The following is a 24,311-nucleotide window of genomic DNA, read 5'->3' as shown; positions in this document are numbered from 1 at the left end:
GCGAGGTCTCCACGGGAGGCTGGGATCATCTCATTAATCTGGCCGCTGGTGTCATCGCCTGAGGGAAGAAAATAAACTGTCTTGTCCTGACACCCTTTGAAGTTCTCAATAGGCGTTTCCTCCAGTCTTATTTATGTGGCCATTGTCCAATCAGCGTCCTCGGAACCCCGAGACAAAGGACAAGGTTCCCATTTGTTTCTGATTCCTTCTCTTAAATTAAAAGGTGAAAGCTGCGTGTCCTCATCACATTCCCAGATCTCTCCCTTAGTTTCGGAGGTAAAAACACTAACAATGGTCTTCTGTTCGTTCCTCTGGCTCCTGGTGCTTTTCCTTCTCCACAAAACTCTTCTTGGACATGCCTGGTAAGACCCCACTTCTAACACATTTTATTTATAACGTTTTTAGCTTTCATTCAGCTAGTGTCTCGGTTTTAAAAGGTTGTTTCATTCTATATTTTCTTTGTTCTTTCAGGGCCGTGAACAATTTTCTTATGACTGGACCCAAGGTAAGATGTGTATTCGAATTGTTTGCTTTATAAGTAACCTTAGGGAAAACAAGTGCTCCAAACTATTATGCAAAGATTCTCAAAAGGCACTCCTGGCATCATGAGTGCACGAAACATTGATGGTCTTTCAATAGAATCGTTTCAGTAGTGCGTAATGATAGACGAATGCATAGCCTACTTTAATAGCATTTTCATCACAATTTAATGGCTATTCAAAAGTATCAGGAAATTATTAACCTCATCCAAATGTCACTTGGATTATTATTATTTATTTTTTAGGATATTCAATAGTGGATTTAACATGCTCTCTCCCTCTCTGTATCCGTGTGACCTCAGGCCTATCTGACGTATGCTAGTAGCGTGCAAGTGGGCGCGCAGAGCGGGATCCAGGAATGTAAACACCAGTTTGCTTGGGACAGGTGGAACTGCCCAGAGAGTGCTCTCCAACTGTCAACTCATAAAGGCCTTCGAAGCGGTACAGAGCTTTGATACCCAATAAGTCAAATCTAATGCATAAAATGTCATGTATGCGAGTTGAGAAGCAGCATTGCGTTACAGAGACAGTTGCAGTGCGTTGTGTGTCGTGCATATGTTGGATAAATCGAATGTATGAGTAGATGGCTTGGCAGAAATGGTAGCAGAAGGTGAAAGTTGAGCTTTTGTTGCACACATATCCAGATTATGCAGAATACCATTTTATACATAACGTTGTAGGTGTGTTCGAGGCTTTGGCTACATAATGCATAAAAATGAATTGATAATTACCTGACATTGTGAAATATTTGAATACATATTTATACGTTTGATGTCTGTTTCTGTAGCTACGAGCGAGACCTCTTTCGTGCACGCAATCAGTGCAGCAGGTGTCATGTACACACTGACCCGCAACTGTAGTCTCGGGGACCTGGACAACTGCGGCTGTGACGGCTCGAGAAATGGTCAAATTGGTAACACACACAACACTGAGAGAGTAGACCTGAAGGTGATAATATTATTGCATCCTGCTATGTGTGCCCATACATGTTTTTGCTTGTCTCCTGTCCACAGGGGGGCGTGGGTGGTTGTGGGGCGGCTGCAGTGATAACTTGGACTTTGGGGAAAGGATGTCAAAACAGTACGTGGACGCGCTTGAGACTGGCCAGGACTCACGGGCGGCTGTCAACCTTCATAACAACGAGGCCGGTAGACTGGTGAGTTATTTCGCTCCATGGAGAGCTATGGCGTTACGCATGGGTTGACCATGGTATTAGGCATTGGTTAATCTTGTTAATACACATTAATTGGCCATGTTGTGACGCGTTGGTTGTGTGCTTCAATTCAATCACATTTGAGTTAATACCCACTATAACCCCATTTTCTGTGTCTGTTGATCAGGCGGTGAAAGCCACCATGAAGCGCATCTGCAGGTGCCACGGTATGTCTGAAAGTTGCTCCGTTCAGACCTGCTGGATGCAGCTGTCAGACTTCAGAGACATCGGCAACTACCTCAAAATCAAACACGACCAGGCGCAGAAACTGGAAATGGACAAGAGGCGGATGAGGTCGGGGAACAGCGCCGACAACAGGGGCGCCATTGCGGACGCGTTCAGCAGCATCGCCCGAACGGAGCTCATTTACCTGGAGGAATCTCCGGACTACTGTAGTCAGAACGCCAGCCTGGGCCTTCACGGTACTGAGGGCAGGGAGTGCCTGCAGCAAGGCGAGGGCTTGAACCAGTGGGAGAAGAGGAGCTGCCGCCGACTGTGCCATGAGTGTGGCCTGAGGGTAGAGGAGAGGCGGACAGAGATAGTCAGCAGCTGTAACTGTAAGTTCCAATGGTGCTGCACGGTCAAGTGTGAGAACTGCTCTCAAGTGATGGTCAAACACGTGTGTGCCAGAAGAGAGGGAGGCCACGGACACAACTACAGAAGGAGATACCGAGGACCTAAATGAATGAAAAGAGGGAGGACTGTGGTTTTATTCTATGCAAACTATTATGATGGCAAATGTTAAATCATGAGTTTTGTCTTATTTCAAATCTATCTTTATTCACAAAGACTGCCCTCCACTCCACGTGATTATGTGAAATGTTCTGCACTTCCCCCGTCACCCACCCACGTTTGTCTTATTGTAGGCCTATATGGATGTAAATTATATATTTATGTATGTGACTCATTGGAAATATTTAATAAACAAATATAAAATATACTTCGTTGTTTTTGCTTCTCAATTATTATTTATGGGACTACATACAAATCTTCTGATGAATAAACAGTTAAGAAAATGTATTTATTTTTGCTCAATGACTGCATTTTATCCTTCTGCAAAACAAATTAGAACAACACTAAATTCACTCAGTAAAATAATAGGTGAATAGGCAGGCAGTGGTGAATACACTAGAAGGGGATTGTTACCATGTAGCGGTTCACACCTCCACCAGGGCTCAGGTTCAACGTTGATTTAACAGCGCTTTGATGTGGACGTTGTATCGACGGCATGTTTAAGGATCGGAATGAGGATCAAGCCTTTTGAAGGAAGCCTCCTTACCGGTGTGTTTATAGGTGTTTGCCATGGTAATCCGGGACACTGCTGTGACCGTGTACGCTGTCACACTTAAAGTTAATGCAACTGCATCACAATAAATCAAAGTGGAACGCTACATTGTGAAGACAATACTATGGTCAGGAATGCATCTCAGTGTAATTAATTGTAGCCTATTATGAAAGATGGCGTGGCAACATTTTGCGTAACCTAGCCACATGTGTGATGAAGTAATTGTCACTTAAAAGCTGCACTCCATCTTTTGGATAGATGCTACAAACTGGATGGTAGTTATCGGCAATATGCGTTTCAGGAACATTTCAATTTTACCTAAATTATTAGAAGGACATTGTTTTGATTGGCTATGAACATGCACCGACGACTATGATGCGCTCTATTTGTTGCAATGATTTTTTATGTGACACTAAAATACATTTAACGGTTTTCAGAGAGATCGAAAGAGAGCATGACCAGGAGAAACATAGCAGAATACTATTCCATTGTCTCTCTCCTCTCCCCTGTAGATCACTCATTAATTCTCTCAACCCTCCCCTATTTCTCCCTCTCTGCTGGACATGCCATAAACCTGCCACTGGGTCCCTGATCAGTGACTGATGGCAAGGATATTACCCCACCCAGGGGTCTGCCTCGGGGAGGAGAGGAGGACAGCGAGGGGGGAGGTCTGGCTGGTGGGAGGCAGAGAGGGAGAGAGTGAATAAGACATCAAATACAGGAAACAGGCCGAATAAGACATCAAATACAGGAAACAGGCTGAATAGGACATCAAATACAGGAAACAGGCTGAATAAGACATCAAATACAGGAAACAGGCTGAATAAGACATCAAATACAGGAAACAGGCTGAATAAAACATCAAATACAGGAAACAGGCTGAATAAGACATCAAATACAGGAAACAGGCTGAATAAGACATCAAATACAGGAAAAAGGATGAATAAGACATCAAATACAGGACATCATTACAACACTGTATATAGACATAATGACATTTGAAACGTCTTTATTCTTTTTAAACTTTTGTGAGTGTAATGTTTACTGTACATTTTTTATTGTTTATTTCACTTTTGTTTATTACCTATTTCACTTGCTTTGGAAATGTAAACATATGTTTCCTATGCCAATAAAGCCCATTAAATTGAATTCAATTTGAATTGAGTGGGAAAGAGAAGGGGAGTGTGGTTGTGGCTGTGGGAGGAGAAGAGAAGGAGGGGAGATATAGATCATGTTATGGGAGGAGGCATGCTTTCAATAGTATATTTTACTGACTACCCCACTCAAGTAATGTGTTCCATTAAGACTCAATCAACCTATTAGGGACATATAACATGTCAATTAAGTCATTGTTGTAGGCCATGCCCTGGGTTTTGCACATCATGTGCAAGATTGTATCCTGTATTTTAAGCCTTATTCAGAAATAGGAATTACACCAAAAATGTATTCAATTGCCTGAAGTGGTGCTGGACCATCTGACATCTCTGTGTGACATTTGTGACACAGTGGAGACCTGCTGAGGCCCTGGGGGTCAATCAACCAACACACTAACACTGTTCTCTAGAGGCTCAACCAACCAACACACTGTAATACTGTTCTCTAGAGGCCCTGGGAGTCAACCAACCAACACACTGTAATACTGTTCTCTAGAGGCCCTGGGGGTCAACCATCCAACACACTGTAACCTAGAGTCCCTGGGGGGTCAACCATCCAACACACTGTAACCTAGAGTCCCTAGGGGGTCAACCAACCAACACACTGTAACACTGTTCTCTAGAGGCCCTGTGGGTCAACCATCCAACACACTGTAACCTAGAGCCCCTGGGGGGGTCAACCAACCAACACACCGTAACACTGTTCTCTAGAGGCACCGGGGGCCAACCTTCCAACACACTGTAACCTAGAGCCCCCGGGGGGGTCAACCAACCAACACACTGTAACACTGTTCTCTAGAGGCCCTGTGGGTCAACCAACCCACTGTTCTATAGAGTCCCTGAGAGTCAACCAACCAACAGACTGTAACACTGTTCTCTATAGGCTAACTTAGGTTTCACATGCCTTATTACCTATTCAGTTCACTTTTAGCCAGAGCTGGGCCCTGATTAAATGCAGTTCACAGTATAGGTAATACGGTGCCATTCAGCTGCAACCGTATGAAGGAATGTCTCAATATGGTGGAGCCTGGAGGCTGGGGGGCAGCCTTTGTTAGGACCCCCCAGGGGTATGTATTCATACCTAGACAGCCCTGCATGCCTGGGGGTTCACTGATCAGCCATCCCTCCTATATCCCCTCCTCTCTCACCTTAGTGTGAGATACCAGACACAGCAGTGGGCTGCACGGTGGGCTGGCTATCTGTGCCATCACAACAGTCTGCAGGCCTGGTCCATGTAGCTAGAAATGCAGTACAATAGATATTCTAATTTAAATGCTATGATCCAAGTGGGACGCTCGGCCACCATATTGGAGTGTGAAGAATATAATATGGAGTTTAGAGCTACATTCATGTTGTTTGGTTTTCAACTTCAGGCAAATCAAATCAAACAGGCTGAATAAGACATCAAATACAGGAAACAGGCTGAATAAGACATCAAATACAGGAAACAGGCTGAATAAAACATCATTTGAGCCATAGGCTGCGTTTAGACATTCAGACCAATTCTGAACTTTTTCCCACTGATTGGTCCCACTAACCAATCACATCAGATCTTTTGACATCTTGTCTTTTTCAGAGCTCGTCCGATTGGTTAAAATATCAGAATTGGACTGTCTATTTAAACGCGTAGAGACTCAGGACACAATCACATGTCATCTAATAATCACTGTTGCTGGGCAGATATTAAACTCAACCTACTATATAGTAATGGAGGCGCAAACTGTCTTTCTGTCCCTAAACAATCTTACAAGAGGAGGGTCGAAAGAGAGACTAGCAACTGTGTTTGACGACACCTATTAGTCTGAAATGTAATGTTATATCTAAGCAGGCTGAGTTACTACACAGTGCCAGTCAGATGCAGAGGGAGAAGAACAATTATAATGGCCTTATATCTGGTTTGCGACATATTGATATTACAGATGATCTTCTATAACACTTAAAGTCACATGGGTAGTGACTGCGCTGAACTCACAGTTAAAGAGACACCAGGGAGCCCTGTAGAAACAGTACCATCGTCAGTAAACTAATGCTAAGTATTTATCTGTCCACCAACAGTGGGGAGAACAAGTATTTGATACACTGCCGATTTTGCAGGTTTTCCTACTTACAAAGCATGTAGAGGTCTGTAATTTTTATCATAGGTACACTTCAACTGTGAGGGACGGTATCTAAAACAAAAATCCAGAAAATCACATTGTATGATTTTTAAGTAATTAATTTGCATTTTATTGCTTGACATAAGTATTTGATACATCAGAAAAGCAGAACTTAATATTTGGTACAGAAACCTTTGTTTGCAATTACAGAGATCATATGTTTCCTGTAGTTCTTGACCAGGTTTGCACACACTGCAGCAGGGATTTTGGCCCACTCCTCCATACAGACCAGGCACCACTACACCACTGCATAGGGCCGATGGAAAAACAGCAGTCACACACAGCATGATGTTAAAGGATAAGCAGTCCATAAACTAAGACATAATAAGCTAGTAGGTCCCAATCATAAGAATACAAAAACACAACCATTAAGCATTTCCCAATTGAAATTTACAACTATTACTTCCCATTGCAAAAAAAAGCATTTCACGTTTAGCACACAAATTAACCAAGTTTAAAGTGGAACTACAGCGTTTTAACTACTTTGCAGATATGAAATAAACAGACAATCATAATATCATCGAAAAATATAAAATTCCCAGTTTATGCTACAAAAACCAACTTGATAAGAGTTTTTAAAAATAGGTTGTATTTGACTCAATGTTGCATCACGTACACTAAGGCATTGTTGGCAGAATAGATGGATGCAGTTCAATGCATGATCAATATAATTCACCAATACATTTCTTGGTAATCTAACAAATATTGCTATCAGGTTGTAAATCACAGCTGGTCTGGTACATTGTTTGCTGCCTCCATTCTGGATGCACTGTTTCAGTTTCAAAGACAAAAAATGGACAAAAGTAACTAAGGCTGGGAATATCAATACAATCAAACTAGCAAGGGCAATGATTACAAGTCAGTTTTAACGTGGCTAATATGCTAGCATATCTATTTATGTAGCAAGCTAAAAACACGGAGCATAACGTTAGCTAGATAGCTAGCTGCTAGGAGGATGTCAAGTCATTGGAGGAGTGGGTGAGTGAATTACTTTTTTCCCTCATATCGTTTCTCGGTGGCTATACACAGCTAGAGACGCAGGTGTCATTTGGTTAGCTAGAAAGAACTTGAATGATTGTTATCCAGTTAGCATATCTCTTGCTTTCGCAAATTCACTCTGGCTATCTACTCCGATTTCCACTATCTACTCCGAGTGTGCTAGAGCGAAGAACCACTGATGAATTTACGAATGAGCATCACCCACTAAATATGACCGTTGTCAGTAATTTTAGGCAAAAAAAGTAATAATTAGTCAAGATCGCTCTAGATAACATGTAAACAGCCTAACCAGCTCTGCTACGATGAGTAAAATGGTCAGAGTGAAGTGTTCTCTCATTTGTGTCTGGAAGTACACTACCGGTCAAAAGTTTTAGAACACCTACTCATTCAAGGGTTTTTCTTCATTTTTACTATTTTATACATTGTAGAATAATAGTGAAGACATCAAAACTTTGAAATAACACATATGGAATCAAGTAGTAACCAAAAAAAGTGTTAAACAAATCAAAATATATTTTAGATTTGAGATTCCTCAAATAGCCACCCTTTGCCCTGATGACAGCATTGCACACTCTTGAAATTTTCTCAACCAGCTTCACCTGGAATGCTTTTCCAACAGTCTTGAAGGAGTTCCCACAAATGCTAAGCACTTGTTGGCTGCTTTTACTTTACTCTGCGGTCCGACTTATCCCAAACCATCTCAATTTGGTTGAGGCCGGGGGATTGTGGAGGCCAGGTCATCTGATGCAGCACTCCATCACTCTCCTTCTTGGTAAAATAGCCCTTACATAGCCTGGAGGTGTGTTGGTTCATTGTCCTGTTGAAAAAACAAATGATAGTCCCACTAAGCCCAAACCAGAAAGGATGGCGTATCGCTGCAGAATGCTGTGGTAGCTATCCTGGTAAAGTGTGCCTTGAATTCTAAATAAATCACAGACAGTGTCACTAGCAACAACAAAAAAACACACCATAACACCTCCTCTATTCTTTACGGTGGGAAATACACATGCGGAGATCATCCGTTCAACCACACTGCGTCTCACAAAGACACAGCAGTTGAAAACAAAAATCTCCAATTTGAACTCCAGACCAAAGGACAAATTTCCACCGGTCTAATGTCCATTGCTCGTGTTTCTTGGGCCAATCAAGTCTGTTCTTCTTATTGTTGCCCTTTAGTAGTGGTTTCTTTTCAGCAGTTCAACAATGAAGGCCTGATTCACAGTCTCCTCTGAACAGTTGATGTTCAGATGTGTCTGATACTTTAACTCTGAAGCATTTATTTGGGCTGCAATTTCTGAGGCTGGTAACTCTAATGAATTTATCCTCTGCACCAAAGGTAACTCTGGGTCTTCCGTTCCTGTGGTAGTCCTCATGAGAGCCAGTTTCATCATAGCGCTTGATGGTTTTTGCGACTGCACTTGAAGAAACTTTAAAAGTTCTTGAAATGTTCCGTATTGACTGACCTTCATGTCTTAAAGTAATGATGGACTGTCATTTCTCTTTGCTATTTTAGCTGTTCTTGCCATAATATGGATTTGGTCTTTTACCAAATAGTGCTATCTTCTGTATAACCCCCCTACCTTGTCACCACACAACTGATTGGATCAAATTCATTAAGAAGGAAAGAAATTCCACAAATTAACTTTGAAGAAGGAACAATTGTTAATTGAAATGCATTCCATTTTGAAATGCATTCATGAAGCTGGTTGAGAAATGCCAAGTGTGCAAAGCTGTCATCAAGCGTAAAGGTTGGCTATTTGAAGAATCTCAATATAAAATATATTTTGATTTGTTGAACACTTTTTTGGTTACTACATGATTCCATGTGTATTATTTCATAGTGTTGATGTCTTCACCATTATTCTACAATGTAGAAAATAGCAATAATAAAGAACAACCCTTGAATGAGTAGGTGTTCTAAAACTTTTGATTGGTAGTGTAGCTAGCAAACTAGCCAACTTTAGCCAGTTAGCTTGGGTGCTTGGTTGGGACAAGCATGCATTGTCAGGCAAGCTGCAGAAGGACGAGAAGGCTACCGTTCCCCATCTTTCATCAGTGCAATTTTGACAGCCAACTAGCTGAAAAAGTTTGATAGGGTTTATCTAATGTTCCTTCATTAGACATGGCCCCATTCATTCTTTCCTTTACACGGATCAGTCGTCCTGGTCCCTTTGCAGAAAAACAGCCCCAAAGCATGATGTTTCCACCCCCATGCTTCACAGTAGGTATGGTGTTCTTTGGATGCAACTCAGCATTATTTCTCCTCCAAACACGACGAGTTGAGTTTTTACCAAAAAGTTTTATTTTGGTTTCATCTGACCATATGACATTCTCCCAATCTTCTTCTGGATCATCCAAATGCTCTCTAGCAAACTTCAGACGGGCCTGGACATGTACTGGCTTAAGCAGGGGGACACGTCTGGCACTGTAGGATTTGAGTCCCTGGCGGCGTAGTGTGTTACTGATGGTAGGCTTTGTTACTTTGGTCCCAGCTCTCTGCAGGTCATTCACTAGGTCCCCCCGTGTGGTTCTGGGATTTTTGCTCACTGTTCTTGTGATCATTTTGACCCCACGGGGTGAGATCTTGCGTGGAGCCCCAGATTGAGGGAGATTATCAGTGGTCTTGTATGCCTTCCATTTCCTAATAATTGCTCCCACAGTTGATTTCTTAAAACCAAGCTGCTTAACTATTGCAGATTCAGTCTTCCCAGCCTGGTGCAGGTCTACAACTTTGTTTCTGGTGTCCTTTGACAGCTCTTTGGTCTTGGCCATAGTGGAGTTTGGAGTGTGACTGTTTGAGGTTGTGGACAGGTGTATTTTATACTGATAACAAGTTCAAACAGGTGCCATTAATACAGGTAACGAGTGGAGGACAGAGGAGCCTCCTAAAGAAGAAGTTACAGGTCTGTGAGAGCCAAAAATCTTGCTTGTTTGTAGGTGACCATATACTTATTTTCCACCATAATTTGCAAATAAATTCATTAAAAATCCTACAATGTGATTTTCTGGATTTTTTTTCTTCTCATTTTGTCTGTCATAGTTGAAGTGTACCTATGATGAAAATTACAGGCCTCTCTCTTCTTTTTAAGTCCGGCAACTTGCACAATTGGTGGCTGACTAAATATTTTTTTGCCCCACTGTATTTGCAGAAATGAATTTGGTGTATTTTGTTGCTTTTGGTGAATGCTTTCTAATGATCTAATGTCGTGCTGTTGTAACTGCCTGTAAACGCACAGTACAGTTCAAAGTGAATGATGGCAGACTCGTGTGGCAAATGGCTTGTTTGTATAAAGGCCTACTGTAGCTCTGATTGGCTATAGCGCACCGGTCTGTGTAGACTCCGGTCCTTGACAAAACAGATGTTCTTATTCGGTTGTAGTTACGGCAGTGTCTTAATTGTCCAAACACACGGTTGCTTTCCCACCCTATATTACTATAGAAGTTTCACAAATGGCCTTAGTTTACATCATTCCCAAACATTCTATGAATTTATGAAAACGTGAAAATGACCATATCTACAGTGGTCGCTTGTCAGAAACTGTTTTAAAAAGTGTCATTCTTCCTGGGGGTGTATATGAACAGATTTGAACAATATTTCATGTTGCTAAAATGCTTTCAGTTCCTTTAAAATGCAAAAATGTGTCACACACAACAAGTTAGTTATTTTATAAAAGATGGCTAACAACAGCAAACGCGCTCCAATAAATAACACAGTTCCACTCACCAGATGATGATAGTTTGAAAGTTAAGTTATTCTTGAAAAGGGAGAAGCTAACAAATTAGCAACAACATCTTCTTTGATAACACCTGCTGCAGCTGCTGCAAACTAACCGACAACAAAAGCTAGCTAGCTAGACCGTGGGAAAATTACTGCTCGCTATTGTTGGCCTTCAATAAGGCAGAAGTTTCTATACGTTTTTGTAAAAACAACGGTCCCACCCATGAAGTCAAAATGTGATTGGTTGATTCCTCTGTCACTCCAAATTTTGCACTAATACAGTTGAATAGCAGATGCCTTTATCTAGCTTCTGATGACCTAGCTAACTAGATTAACTAGATTTATCTCCACAGAGATCAGCAGTGTTAACCCTTAACTTTCCAACAAAAAATGAAGAGATTAAATCAGAACATCTGTTACGCCCTGATCTGTTTCACCTGTCTTTTTGATTGTCTCCACCCACCTTCAGGTGTCACCTGTTTTCCTCAGTAGTCCCTGGGTATCTATACCTGTGTTCCCTGTTTGTCCGTTGCCAGTTCGTCTTGTCTGTCAAGTCAACCAGCGTGTTATTCCGTGCTGTCTGTTCCGTTCTTTTGCTAGTCCCCTCGGTTTTGACCCTTGCCTGCCTTGACTCTGAACCCGCCTGCCTGACCTGACCTCGAGCCTGCCTGCCACTCTGTATTCCAATCATAGGCTTGAATTGGATTCGCATTTTTATGGTCTTGACTCGATCTCAGACCCCTTGTCCCCCCTCCCAGTCTCGATCTTGACTCTGTTCCCCCCTTCTTGATCTTGACTCGGTCCACCTCGGTCTTGGTCTTGACTAGGTCCCCCCCAGTCTTGATCTTGACTCGGTCCCCCCCGTCTTGGTCTTGACTAGGTCCCCCCCAGTCTTGATCTTGACTAGGTCCACCTCGGTCTTGGTCTTGACTCAGACTCGATGTTCTCCAGTCTCGGTCTTGACTCGGTCCCCCCCGTCTTGGTCTTGACTAGGTCCCCCCCAGTCTTGGTCTTGACTCGGTCCCTCCCGGTCTTGGTCTTGACTCAGACTCGATGTTCTCCAGTCTTGGTCTTGAATTGGTCTCAAACATAACACTGGTGTGTGAGTGTGCATTGGTGTGAGGGGTTGTGCTGGTGTTGAGAATGTGTGTGTGTGTATTTGTGGGTGCGTGAGGGTTTGTTGGTTTTCAAATCAAATTTTTATTTGTCACATACACATGGTTAGCAGATGTTAATGCGAGTGTAGCGAAATGCTTGTATGTAGGTGTGTGTATGTGCAGTTGCTCTTGCTCTTGCTTTCATGAATATTTTTTTTCTGTGATAAAACTAAGATGGTCAATTACATTTATTTAATGATCTATGCTGTAAACTCTAACATTACAGAAGAGAGCGATATTCAGAATTTTCCCACGATTCAAGTCCAAAGTCAAAACTATTTAAATTCATATTCAGATAAAGTAACAATTGTGAAGCAACTCTGGTCCCTTAAATAAGTCTACCGCACAAAAATCTCCTTTAAAGTATTTTACTGAGACCATTTAATCGGTCCGTTACAGAGGGTGGAAATTATAGTCACCCACATATAAATACCGTTGGTTTGGACATGGTCACGTGTGCGTGTAAAGGACGTCGCGCTGCTTGCTTAGCGAGTACCACTTCAACCCATACCTGGTGCGAACACAAGACCTCTGCCTCGCAAACACACGTGACCGTCCTCCCTCAAGATTCTTAGCCGATCACGACACCTCAAACGCTAGCTAATGAGGTGACGCAAGCGGGACACTTCAGGCTGAGTACTGTTTCAGTCAGTGGTTTATAATAACCGTGATGTGGTGTGTCTGATGCTGGAGTAAGTGTAAGTGTAAGAGTAAGTGTAAGCCATGAAAAAGCTGTTGAATCTTCTTATGAAAAGGCAGAGAAAGAGAAAAAGCAAGATTTAAATGTTCTTTAACTAGGCAAGTTGGTTAAGAACAAATTCTTATTTACAATGATGGCCTAGGAACAGTGGGTTAACTGCCTTGTTCAGGAGCAGTATCACAAACTTTTACCTTGTCAGCTCAGAGATTCGATCCAGCAACCTTTCAGTTACTGGCCCAAGGCTCTAACCACTAGGCTACATGCCACCCCAAAATTATGAATCTCTATAAATAGCACATTTCTCGATAGCTAGGAGAGAGAGATGTGCTATTTATAGAGACACGGTAAAAGTTTGCCATACTGCTCCATATATATATATATATATATATATATATATATATATATGAGAAGAGTCCTGGTATTCAGAAGAGCTTGTGAGTGTTTGTGTACTGTAGTGTTTCTCTAAATTTGACATGACATTGGTCCCATGCCACACATTCACTATGAGGGTGTAGGACTGCTCAGAAGAGCCTTGGAACTGTTCCTCGCCAGAAACACTCCATCCTGAAACACACACAGCTACATTGATACACACTGTGTGTGTGTTAGTGAGGCCCACCAGGGGTGGGGGATTCCTGACCTTGTTAACCCACCTGAGAGATGCTTCAGCCTGGTCTCTGGTCACTAGTCCTCCATACCACCAAGGGTCCATGAGTGGGGAACAGCAACCGACCAAAATTGTTAGAATGCAAAAAAGAAAGAAAAAAAATGCATTGTATCTAGAATCTAGATCCACCAACACTCTAGACCGCACACACCGGCCTTTAAACCTGTTTTTTAATGCTGTTCAATTCATAGGCACTGTATCTATGTTTTTTTTTTTATGCCTGGTCATGCTTGATCGGTTTTGTTGTGTTTTGTGTGTGGACCCTAAAAGAATGCAGCCATGGCCCAAATGTTTGCATACTGCAGCAGTGCTATCTAGTGGCCAGTGACGCTAATTACATGCAGTTTATCATTCTCATCATTAAAACTTTGTGTTTTTTTCGTAAAGGCTCTGCTGATGTAACTACTGATATAAAAAGAGTGTTTGATTGATTTATCCGCTCACCTTCCAAGTGCCTGGTTTTGTGTTGGGGGCATTTGAAGGAGGGTGAGAAGGAGGAGTAGGAAGTTTACTGGAGCTGTATCTGTTGGTAGAGAAAATATTCTCGTACAATATGTTAGGAGTATTGGCTTGATCTTCATCTCAATTCTTCTCCTCTAATTCTCACTCTGAATTTACTGAGTGAACTTGAACCGGTAAAAAGACAATTCCTTTCATTGTTGTCATCAAGACTGTCTTTCAATAGTAAAACTGAGAAGGGGAAGGAGCACCTTTAGACTGTTGAGGTACAGCCAAGGGGTTAATGGGAATGGAGAGGTCAAGGTTAGGTTACCCGTTAGAATAGTCTGGTGGCTTTGGGGCCTTTAGTTGAGGTGGCTTCACTATCGCGGGCTGGGGAGAGCTGAATGGACTGTCCTCTCCTGGACACTGTGGGTAGTCACCAAACAGACACAAGAAAGATAGAAGTTAGGCAACACATTGCATTCTCAACCTAGTCAATAGTAGCCATAATGGTGGCTATCTGTTCCTACCGAAGCTGACTTTTCTTTGTCTTTGCCAGGCAACTACAGTATATAGCATAATGGGTCTCCACACACTGACAATGCCTTTCTAATTGCCCCTTGGGTATTAATATTGAATTGAAAATACGACCTGAATAAACAGACTAGGAGACTAAATCAACAGGGCAACAGACAGTTGACAGATGGTAACTTGTAGGTGATGGTGAGGAGGTTGTTTCTTGGAGGGAGCAGACTGTCCAGGCTTCTTGCTTCGGTCAATCAGGGGGACAGAAGGGGCTGGGGGATAAGCATTTAAAGATGTTGCAGAGGTATGATCTGATAGGTTGTTTTAACTAAGGTACCATTGAATTAGATTAGGCCCATGTCCGTCCGTTCTAGTCATTTTAATTCTATGGTTTTACCTACCTTAGTTGAATGCTACCTCATAGAATGCACTGATTGTCCCAGTATGTAGGAGTGTCGGCTAAATGACTCAAATGTAATCTGTCCTGATTTTCTGTCCTAATTTTACATCGGTGAGCTTGGTCTACCTCTAAACCAGGGTTTCCCAAACTCGGGCCTGGGGCCCCCCCTGGGTGCACGTTTTGGTTTTTGCCCTAACACTACACAGCTGATTCACATAACCAACTCATCATCAAGCTTTGATTATTTAATCAGCTGTGTAGTGCTAGGGTAAAAACCAAAACGTGCACCCAGGGGGCCCCAGGACAGAGTTTGAGAAACCCTGCTCTAAACCACTATCCTCCCATTCCTTATTTTCATGGTGCTGATCACATCGGAATAGTCCTGCTTTTACAATAGAAACACAAGCAGCTAAAAGACAGACAGTGTGATCTCAGAGTACATGGTAAGAATGACAAAAAAGCCTGCAGCTTTGAATGGCCTCTGAGGGGAGGGGTCTAGCCTGGTTGTGGGAGGTTTGGCCAGCAAGAGAGAGTGACAGAGAGAGGGAGAGAGTTGGAAGCTAAATTAACAACGATTGATTTCAGAAAGAAAGGAGGGTAAGAGATGGACAGATTGTAACATGAAAGAAACGGTAGGGGTCTGATGCCACTAGATGGCACTGTTGCAGTATGCAAACATTTGGGCCATGGTTGCATTCTTCTTTTAGGGTCCACACACAAAACACTACAAAACCAACAAAGCACAACCAGGCACAACTGGTCTAGAGTGTTGGTGGATCTAGATGGACTTTTTTTCTTTCTATTTTGCATTCTAACAATTTTGGTCGGTTGCTGTTCCCCACCCATGGACATTGGGTGGTATGGAAGACTAGTGACCAGAGGCCAGTCTGAAGCATCTCTCAGATGGGTTAACAAGGTCAGGAATCCCCCTCCCCTGGTGGGCCTCACTAACACACACACACACACACACACACGCACACACACACACACACACACACACACACACACACACACACACACACACACACATTGTGTGTATCAATGTAGCTGTGTGTGTTTCAGGGTGGAGTGTTTCTGGTGTGGGTCAGTTCCAAGGCTCTTCTGAGCAATCCTACACCCTCATAGTGCTGAACCAAGGCAAGGTCTACAACATTCAGATACGTCACCAAGGCAACACATAACACCTGGGCACTGGCCTCATGGGTAGCGAGGTAAACAAACAGCCTCCTCTCTGCTCCGTCAAGGGATCCCCTCACAAAAAATAATTCTACTTCTTTTTTTAAATTATTATTGAACAGATAGTGAGAGAGAATGACAGTGGGAAAAGATAGAGGTCATGCCGGATGAAATGTTTTGCCAACACTGTGTCTCGGCGTCATTATCACTAGACCAGCCAGGGGAATTCAAGGGTTTTCAGCTTAGCATGCAAAGGCAATTAAACATTGGTCATCTAGTTAGCAGGCGCTTTTGTCTAAAGCAGCTTACAGTTTACAAACAGATCAGAGACTCGGGCTGTAGGGTTTATTGGCTGTGCACAGATAAACACCCATTTGTTGACTTGATGCCTTAATGGCCCAGTGTAGTCAAAAACAAGAAGTTCCTGTGTTTTATATACATTTCCACAGTATGATATTGGAATAATATGTTGAAATTGTGAAAATTATGCCCTTTTAGTGTACGAGCTGTTTGAAAAGGCCACCTGAAATTTCAGCCTGTTTTTGTGGGATGGCGTTTTGGCTTTAATAGACCATTAATGGTTAATAGACCATTAATGGTTAATAGACCATTGCAAATTTAAGGTAGAGTTCCAAACCTCTCTGCCAATAACAGCTATTTTTCAGTTTTCCCCTCCCCACTCAGACCACTCCCAGACAGTCCTAGCTAAATTATTTCTTGAGGAATTGCTCTTCCAGCTGCAAAGTCACAATAATCTATATTTTAAAAATTCCTAAAAACAAAAATGTGCATTTTGGTCTTAATTTAAGGTTAGGGTTAGGCATTAGGGTTAGCAGTGTGGTTAGGGTTGAGGCTAGGGTTAGGTTTAACATCCAATTTTATGACTTTGTGGTTGTGCCAGCTAGTGAACACTCTGCAGAGTTCTTAACAATAAATGCCAACCTGCTAACACAAACAAACCAATGGCTCTTTCAAATCTATGCTGCTGCCTTGTTGCTGATGCAGAGTTTCCCAGGAGTGAAGGAGATGATAGACCACTACACACACCACTCTGACCAGAACCAGCAGTGCAGGAGACACAGTGTGTGTGTGTGTGTGTGTGTGCATGTTCTCAATGACTTACCTTGTTAAATAACGGACAAACAAATAAAAAAGGTGTACAAGGGAAGAGATATCTGAAATAATGAAGCTGGTAGGGAGAAGAGAAGGAACCAGATTTTTATTAGGTAGCCAAATAATCAAATCAAATGTTATTGGTCACATACACATGGTTAGAAGATGTTATTGTGAGCGTAGCGAAATGCTTGTGCTTCTAGTTCTGACAGTGCAGCAATATCTAACAATTCTACAACAACTACCTAATACACACAAATCTAAGTAAAGAAATGGAATAAGAATATACATATACATATGGATGAGCAATGACTGAGTGGCATAGGCAAGATGCAATAGATGGTATAAAATACAGTATATACATATGAGATGAGTAATGCAAGATATGTAAACATTATTAAAGTGGGCGGAGCAGTTGCCGAACCAAGGGTGATACAGCCCGACAAGATGCTCTCAATTGTGCATCTGTAAAAGTTTGTGAGAGTTTTAGGTGACAAGGCAAATTTCTTCAGCCTCCTGAGGTTGAAGAGGCGCTGTTGCATCTTCTTCACCACACTGTCTTTGTGGGTGGACCATTTCAGTTTTGTCTGAAAACTTGATGATTGAGTTGGAGGCGTGCATGGCCACGCAGTCACGGGTGAACAGGGAGTACAGGAGGGGGCTGAGCACGCACCCTTGTGGGGCCCCAGTGTTGCGGATCAGCGAAGTGGAGATGTTGTTTCCTACATTCACCACCTGGGGGCGGCCCGTCAGGAAGTCCAGGACCCAATTTCACAGGGCGGCGTTGAGACCCAGGGCCTCAAGCTTAATGATGAGCTTGGAGGGTACTATGGTGTTGAATGCTGAGCTGTAGTCAATGAACAGCATTCTTACATAGGTATTCCTCTTGTCCAGATGGGATAGGGCAGTGTGCAGTGTGATGGCGATTGCATCGTCTGTGGACTTATTGGGGCGGTATGCAAATTGAAGTGGGTCTAGGGTGTCAGGTAAGGTGGAGGTGATATGATCCTTGACTAGTCTCTCAAAGCACTTCATGGCGACAGAAGCGAGTGCTACGGGGCGATAGTCATTTAGTTCAGTTACCTTTGCCTTCTTGGGTACAGGAACAATTGTGGCCATCTTGAAGGATGTGGGGACAGCAGACTGAGATAGGGAGAGATTGAATATGCTCTGAGGACGCGACTATGGATGCTGTCTGGGCCGGCAGCCTTGCGAGGGTTAACACGTTTAAATGTCTTACTCGGCCACAGAGAAGGAGAGCCCACAGTCCTTGGTAGAGGGCCGCGTCGGTGGCCCTGTATTATCCTCAAAGCAAGCAAAGAAGGTGTTTAGTTTGTCTGGCAGAAAGACGGTGTCTGTGACGTGGCTGGTTTTATTTTTGTAGTCCGTGATTGTCTGTAGACCCTGCCTCATACGTCTGAGCCGTTGAATTGCAACTCCACTTTGTCTCTATACTGACATTTCACTTGTTTGATTGCCTTGCAGAGGGAATAACTACACTGTTTGTATTCGGCCATATTCCCAGTCACCTTTCCAGGGTTAAATGCGGTTGTTCGCGCTTTCAGTTTTGCACGGTTACAACATCCAGTGGTTACAACATCTCCTATGCACTTCCTTATAAACTCACTCACCGAATCAGCGTATAAATCGATATTATTCTCTGAGGCTAACCAGAACATGTCCCAGTCTGCGTGATCAAAACAACCTTGAAGCGTGGATTCTGATTGTTCAGACCACTGTTGAATAGTTCTTATCTCGGGCACATCTTGTTTGAGTTTCTGCCTATAGGAAGGGAGGAGCAAAATGGAGTCATGGTCAGATTTGCCAAAAGGAGGGCGGGGAGGGCCTTGTATGCATCGTGGAAGTTAGTGTAGCAGTCATCCAGTGTTTTGCGAGCACGAGTATTACAATCAATATGCTGATAGAATATAGGTAGCCTTGTTCTCAAATTGGCTTTGTTAAAATCCCCAGCTACAATAAATGCATCATCGGGATATATGGTTTCCAATTTGCATAAAGTCCAGTGAAGTTCCTTGAGGGCCGTCGTGGTATCGGCTTGAGGGGGATATACACGGCTGTGACAATAACCGATGAGAATTCTCTTGGGAGATAATACAGTCGCATTTGATTGTGAGGAATTCTAGGTCAGGTGAACAAAAGGACTTGAGTTCCTATATGTTGTTGCAATTACACCATGAGTTGTTAATCATGAAACACACACCCCTGCCCTTCTTCTTCCTGGAGAGATGTTTATTTCTGTCGGCGCGATACGAATCCCGGTGGCTGTACCGACTCTGACAGCATACCCTGAGAGAGCCATGTTTCCGTGAAACAGAGTATGTTACAATCCCTGATGTCTCTCTGGAAAGCAGCCCTTGCCCTAATTTCGTCTACCTTGTTGTCTAGAGACTGGATCCACTTCGGGAAAGTCATATTCCTGGTCGTAGTGCTGGTAAATTGATGTCGCTCTGATATCCAAAAGTTCTTCCCGGCTGTATGTAATAACACTTAAGGTTTTCTGGGCTAACAATGTAAGAAATAATACATTAAAAAAACAAAATACTGCAAAGTTTCCTGAGGACTAGAAGCGAGGCGGCCCCTCTGTTGGCACCATCTTAAGCCAATTCACAATGGAGGGTTTATTTTCATGTTATAAGGTTAATGTTATGAAGCTGCATGTTGTAAGTTAAATGTAGTGTTGTACATATTATACTGGTCGTTTAAAATATTATACCTGTAATTTTTTAATTATGATCATTAAACTGAGAGAAAAATGTATTTGATTACAAGTGTGAATATGTCAATTGCTCTTTGCTAAGAAGCAATATTTGTTTATTTTGACCATTTTAATTAAAAACAATCACAGCAAGGTACTTAATTGTTACCCAGAAATAATTTGATATTGCAGTTTGACATTTATTGTCATGAATCTTTCCCTGGAGGCAGAACTGAGCGATATCCGCTAGAGCTAGATGGTCGAGCTGCAAAGTCCAACAAAAAAAAAATGTTTTTACTTTTTGGTCTTAATGTAAGGTTAGGCATTTGGGTTAGTAGTGTGGTTAATGTTAGGTTTAAAATCAGATTTTATGGCTGTGCCAATGTAGCAGTGTGATGTTGTTCCCCTAGATTATACACCAAGTTGCACACAATGACCAATTCAAATAGGCCAGGTAAAGAGGGGATGTTAATAATTTGATAGTAATAATAATAATAATTCAGTGTATTTTTTTATTTAATTACAGCTGCATAGCTAATGTTTTCTTTGGTGTACAAACACTTTTTCACATCAATATTGTACATACATGTGATTGTAAAAGTTTTGTATATTTTGGTTTGGTCCATCGCGGGTTATCTGTATTTCCATTTCCATTCTCTTTTGCCTGACCTTCAGCTAGCGAGGTATGTTGTCCTTGGCTCCGAAATTGTTTAATATAAAACCTTCATAATGTTACACAATGTACTGTTATGCTACCATAAGTTTGTTACAATGCGGATAAACATAAAAATGTATGTTAACAAGTTTCACAAAGCTCGCTAACTAGGCTATCTATTGTAACTTGTGAGTACTTGGGACAGTGTTTGAGTGAGTGTTTAATGTGCTTGCGCAGGTGCCTGAAAGCTAGGACAGCTAGCAGACCTCCAGTTGTGGCAGCGTCCTAATTAAAAGTACACAACGCAGAACGAACCACGCTACACCAGCTAGTGACCACTCTGCAGAGGGAAAGAGTACAAAGTAGCTGGTATGGAGAAGAGAAAAGAGGGAACCAGATTTGTATTAGGTACAGTAGCCAATTCACAATGGAGGGTTTATTTTCATGTTATAATGTTAAATGTTATGAAGTTGCGTGTTGTAAGCTAAATGTAGTGAAGTTGTATATACGGGTCTTCACCTGTCATTTTTAGGTTGTAATCATTATTAACCTGAGAGAAAAATTGGTTTATTACAAGTGTGAATATGTGGACAATTGATGGTCCCTGTCCAGTTCTTTTGGCTCCATGCTTTCAACACACACACACACACACACACACACACACACACACACACACACACACACACACACACACACACACACACACACACACACACACACACACACACACACACACACACACACACACACACACACACACACACACACACACACACACTTCCTCTCCTTCACCTTAATTTCCATTCCATTCTCCTCCATCTTCCTCATCTTCTCCCTCACTCCTCGGCATGAGGTCATGTTTGACCAGGTCACCCACCCCCTGTTCCACTCTATTCAGAGAGGCCATCATGACTGGGTGGCTGAAGTCACACGATCAGATCACACCGTCTCAGCTGTGCCCGCACTGAACAGAATACATTTTTTTTTTTTTTTAAACACACTGTAAAATAAACGTGTCTATTTGACATAGCTGGCCTAGCTCTGTGCACTTTTTTAAAATAGGTTTAAATCAAAAGGACTGAGTCTACCAAAATGTAGGGCTTTTATTTAAGAACAGTTGATTTGTTGATTAGATGAACTGCATGTGGCATTGTAGGGCTAGAACAGCATGGATTGTCTGACAATTCCCTAGGTAGGGGAGGGTGTGGATTGTCTGACAGATCCCTAGGTAGGAGAGGGTGTGGATTGTCTGACAGATCCCTAGGTAGGAGAGGGTGTGGATTGTCTGACAGTTCCCTAGGTAGGAGAAGTGTGGATTGTCTGACAGTTCCCTAGGTAGGAGAGGGTTGAGAACATGTAGTAGATAAATGAGAGAGTTGAGAAACACTGTAGTAGATAAAGGAGAGGGGTGAGAAACAATGTAGTAGATAAAGGAGAGGGGTGAGAAACAATGTAGTAGATAAAGGAGAGGGGTGAGAAACAATGTAGTAGATAAAGGAGAGGGGTGAGAAACACTGTAGTAGATAAAGGAGTGGGGTGAGAAACACTGTAGTAGATAAAGGAGAGGGGTGAGAAACACTGTAGTAGATAAAGGAGAGGGGTGAGAAACACTAGTGGTAGATAAATGAGAGTTGAGAAACACTGTAGTAGATAAGGGAGAGGGTTGAGAAAAACTGTAGTAGATAAAGGAGAGGGTTGAGAAAAACTGTAGTAGATAAAGGAGAAGGTTGAGAAACACTGTAGTAGATAAGGGAGAGGGGTGAGAAACACTGTAGTAGATAAAGGAGAGGGTTGAGAAACACTAGTAGATAAAGGAGAGAGTTGAGAAACACTGTAGTAGATAAAGGAGAGGAGTGAGAAACACTGTAGTAGACGAAGGAGAGGGTTGGGGAAGACTGTAGTAGATAAAGGAGAGAGTTGAGAAACACTGTAGTAGATAAAGGAGAGGGTTGAGAAACACTGTAGTAGATAAGGGAGAGGGATGAGAAACACTGTAGTAGATAAAGGAGTGAGTTGAGTAACACTGTAGTAAAGGAGAGGGTTGAGAAACACTGTAGTAGATAAAGGAGAAGGTTGAGAAACACTGTAGTAGATAAGGGAGAGGGATAAGAAACACTGTAGTAGATAAAGGAGAGGGTTGAGAAACACTGTAGTAGATAAAGGAGAGGGTTGAGAAACACTGTAGTAGATAAAGGAGAGGGTTGAGAAACACTGTAGTAGATAAAGGAGAGGGTTGAGAAACACTGTATTAGATAAAGGAGTGAGTTGAGTAACACTGTAGTGAAGGAGAGGGTTGAGAAACACTGTAGTAGATAAAGGAGATGGTTGAGAAACACTAGTAGATAAATGAGAGGGTTGAGAAACACTGTAGTAGATAAAGGAGAGGGTTGAGAAACACTGTAGTAGATAAGGGAGAGGATTGAGAAACACTGTAGTAGAAAAAGGAGAGGGTTGAGAAACACTGTAGTAGATAAAGGAGAGGGTTGAGAAACACTAGTAGATAAAGGAGAGGGTTGAGAAACACTGTAGTAGATAAAGGAGAGGGTTGAGAAACACTGTAGTAGATAAAGGAGAGGGTTGAGAAACACTGTAGTAGATAAAGGAGAGGGTTGAGAAACACTGTAGTAGATAAAGGAGAGGGTTGAGAAACACAAGTAGATAAAGGAGAGGGTTGAGAAACACTGTAGTAGATAAAGGAGAGGGGTGAGAAACACTGTAGTTGATAAAGGAGAGGGTTGAGAAACACAAGTAGATAAAGGAGAGGGTTGAGAAACACTGTAGTAGATAAAGGAGAGGGGTGAGAAACACTGTAGTAGATAAAGGAGAGGGTTGAGAAACACTGTAGTAGATAAAGGAGAGGGTTGAGAAACACTGTATTAGATAAAGGAGTGAGTTGAGTAACACTGTAGTGAAGGAGAGGGTTGAGAAACACTGTAGTAGATAAAGGAGAGGGTTGAGAAACACTGTAGTAGATAAAGGAGAGGGTTGAGAAACACTGTATTAGATAAAGGAGTGAGTTGAGTAACACTGTAGTGAAGGAGAGGGTTGAGAAACACTGTAGTAGATAAAGGAGATGGTTGAGAAACACTAGTAGATAAATGAGAGGGTTGAGAAACACTGTAGTAGATAAAGGAGAGGGTTGAGAAACACTGTAGTAGATAAGGGAGAGGATTGAGAAACACTGTAGTAGAAAAAGGAGAGGGTTGAGAAACACTGTAGTAGATAAAGGAGAGGGTTGAGAAACACTAGTAGATAAAGGAGAGGGTTGAGAAACACTGTAGTAGATAAAGGAGAGGGGTGAGAAACACAAGTAGATAAAGGAGAGGGTTGAGAAACACTGTAGTAGATAAAGGAGAGTGGAGAAACACTGTAGTAGATAAAGGAGAGGGTTGAGAAACACTGTAGTAGATAAAGGAGAGGGTTGAGAAACACTGTAGTAGATAAAGGAGAGGGTTGAGAAACACTAGTGGTAGATAAAGGAGAGGGGTGAGAAACACTGTAGTTGATAAAGGAGAGGGGTGAGAAACACTGTAGTAGATAAAGGAGAGGGGTGAGAAACACTGTAGTAGATAAAGGAGAGGGTTGAGAAACACTAGTAGATAAAGGAGAGGGGTGATAAACACTGTAGTAGATAAAGGAGAGGGTTGAGAAACACTGTAGTAGATAAAGGAGAGGGTTGAGAAACACTGTAGTAGAT

General features: G+C 42.2%; 1 protein-coding gene across 2 annotated transcripts; it reads left to right on the top strand.

The window, feature by feature from the left end:
- The first annotated feature begins 86 nt into the window (after positions 1-86).
- Positions 87-4,394, top strand: LOC110489033 (protein Wnt-8a). Of its 2 annotated transcripts, XM_021561581.3 has the most exons (6): positions 87-362; positions 472-505; positions 842-980; positions 1,327-1,452; positions 1,553-1,695; positions 1,880-4,394. In XM_021561581.3, the coding sequence occupies exons 1-6, from the start codon at positions 292-294 to the stop codon at positions 2,435-2,437; spliced, it is 1,071 nt and encodes a 356-aa protein (XP_021417256.2). In that variant the 5' UTR covers positions 87-291; the 3' UTR covers positions 2,438-4,394. The 2 variants fall into 2 exon arrangements, with proteins under 2 accessions (XP_021417256.2, XP_090054803.1); XM_090198677.1 differs by having other exon boundaries at positions 87-505.
- Positions 4,395-24,311: the final 19,917 nt, after the last annotated feature.

This window comes from Oncorhynchus mykiss, chromosome 14, assembly GCF_057628025.1.
Source record: "Oncorhynchus mykiss isolate SJ-2025 chromosome 14, ASM5762802v1, whole genome shotgun sequence".
Taxonomy (NCBI): domain Eukaryota; kingdom Metazoa; phylum Chordata; class Actinopteri; order Salmoniformes; family Salmonidae; genus Oncorhynchus; species Oncorhynchus mykiss.
This window is presented reverse-complemented; position numbering and strand designations above follow the sequence as displayed.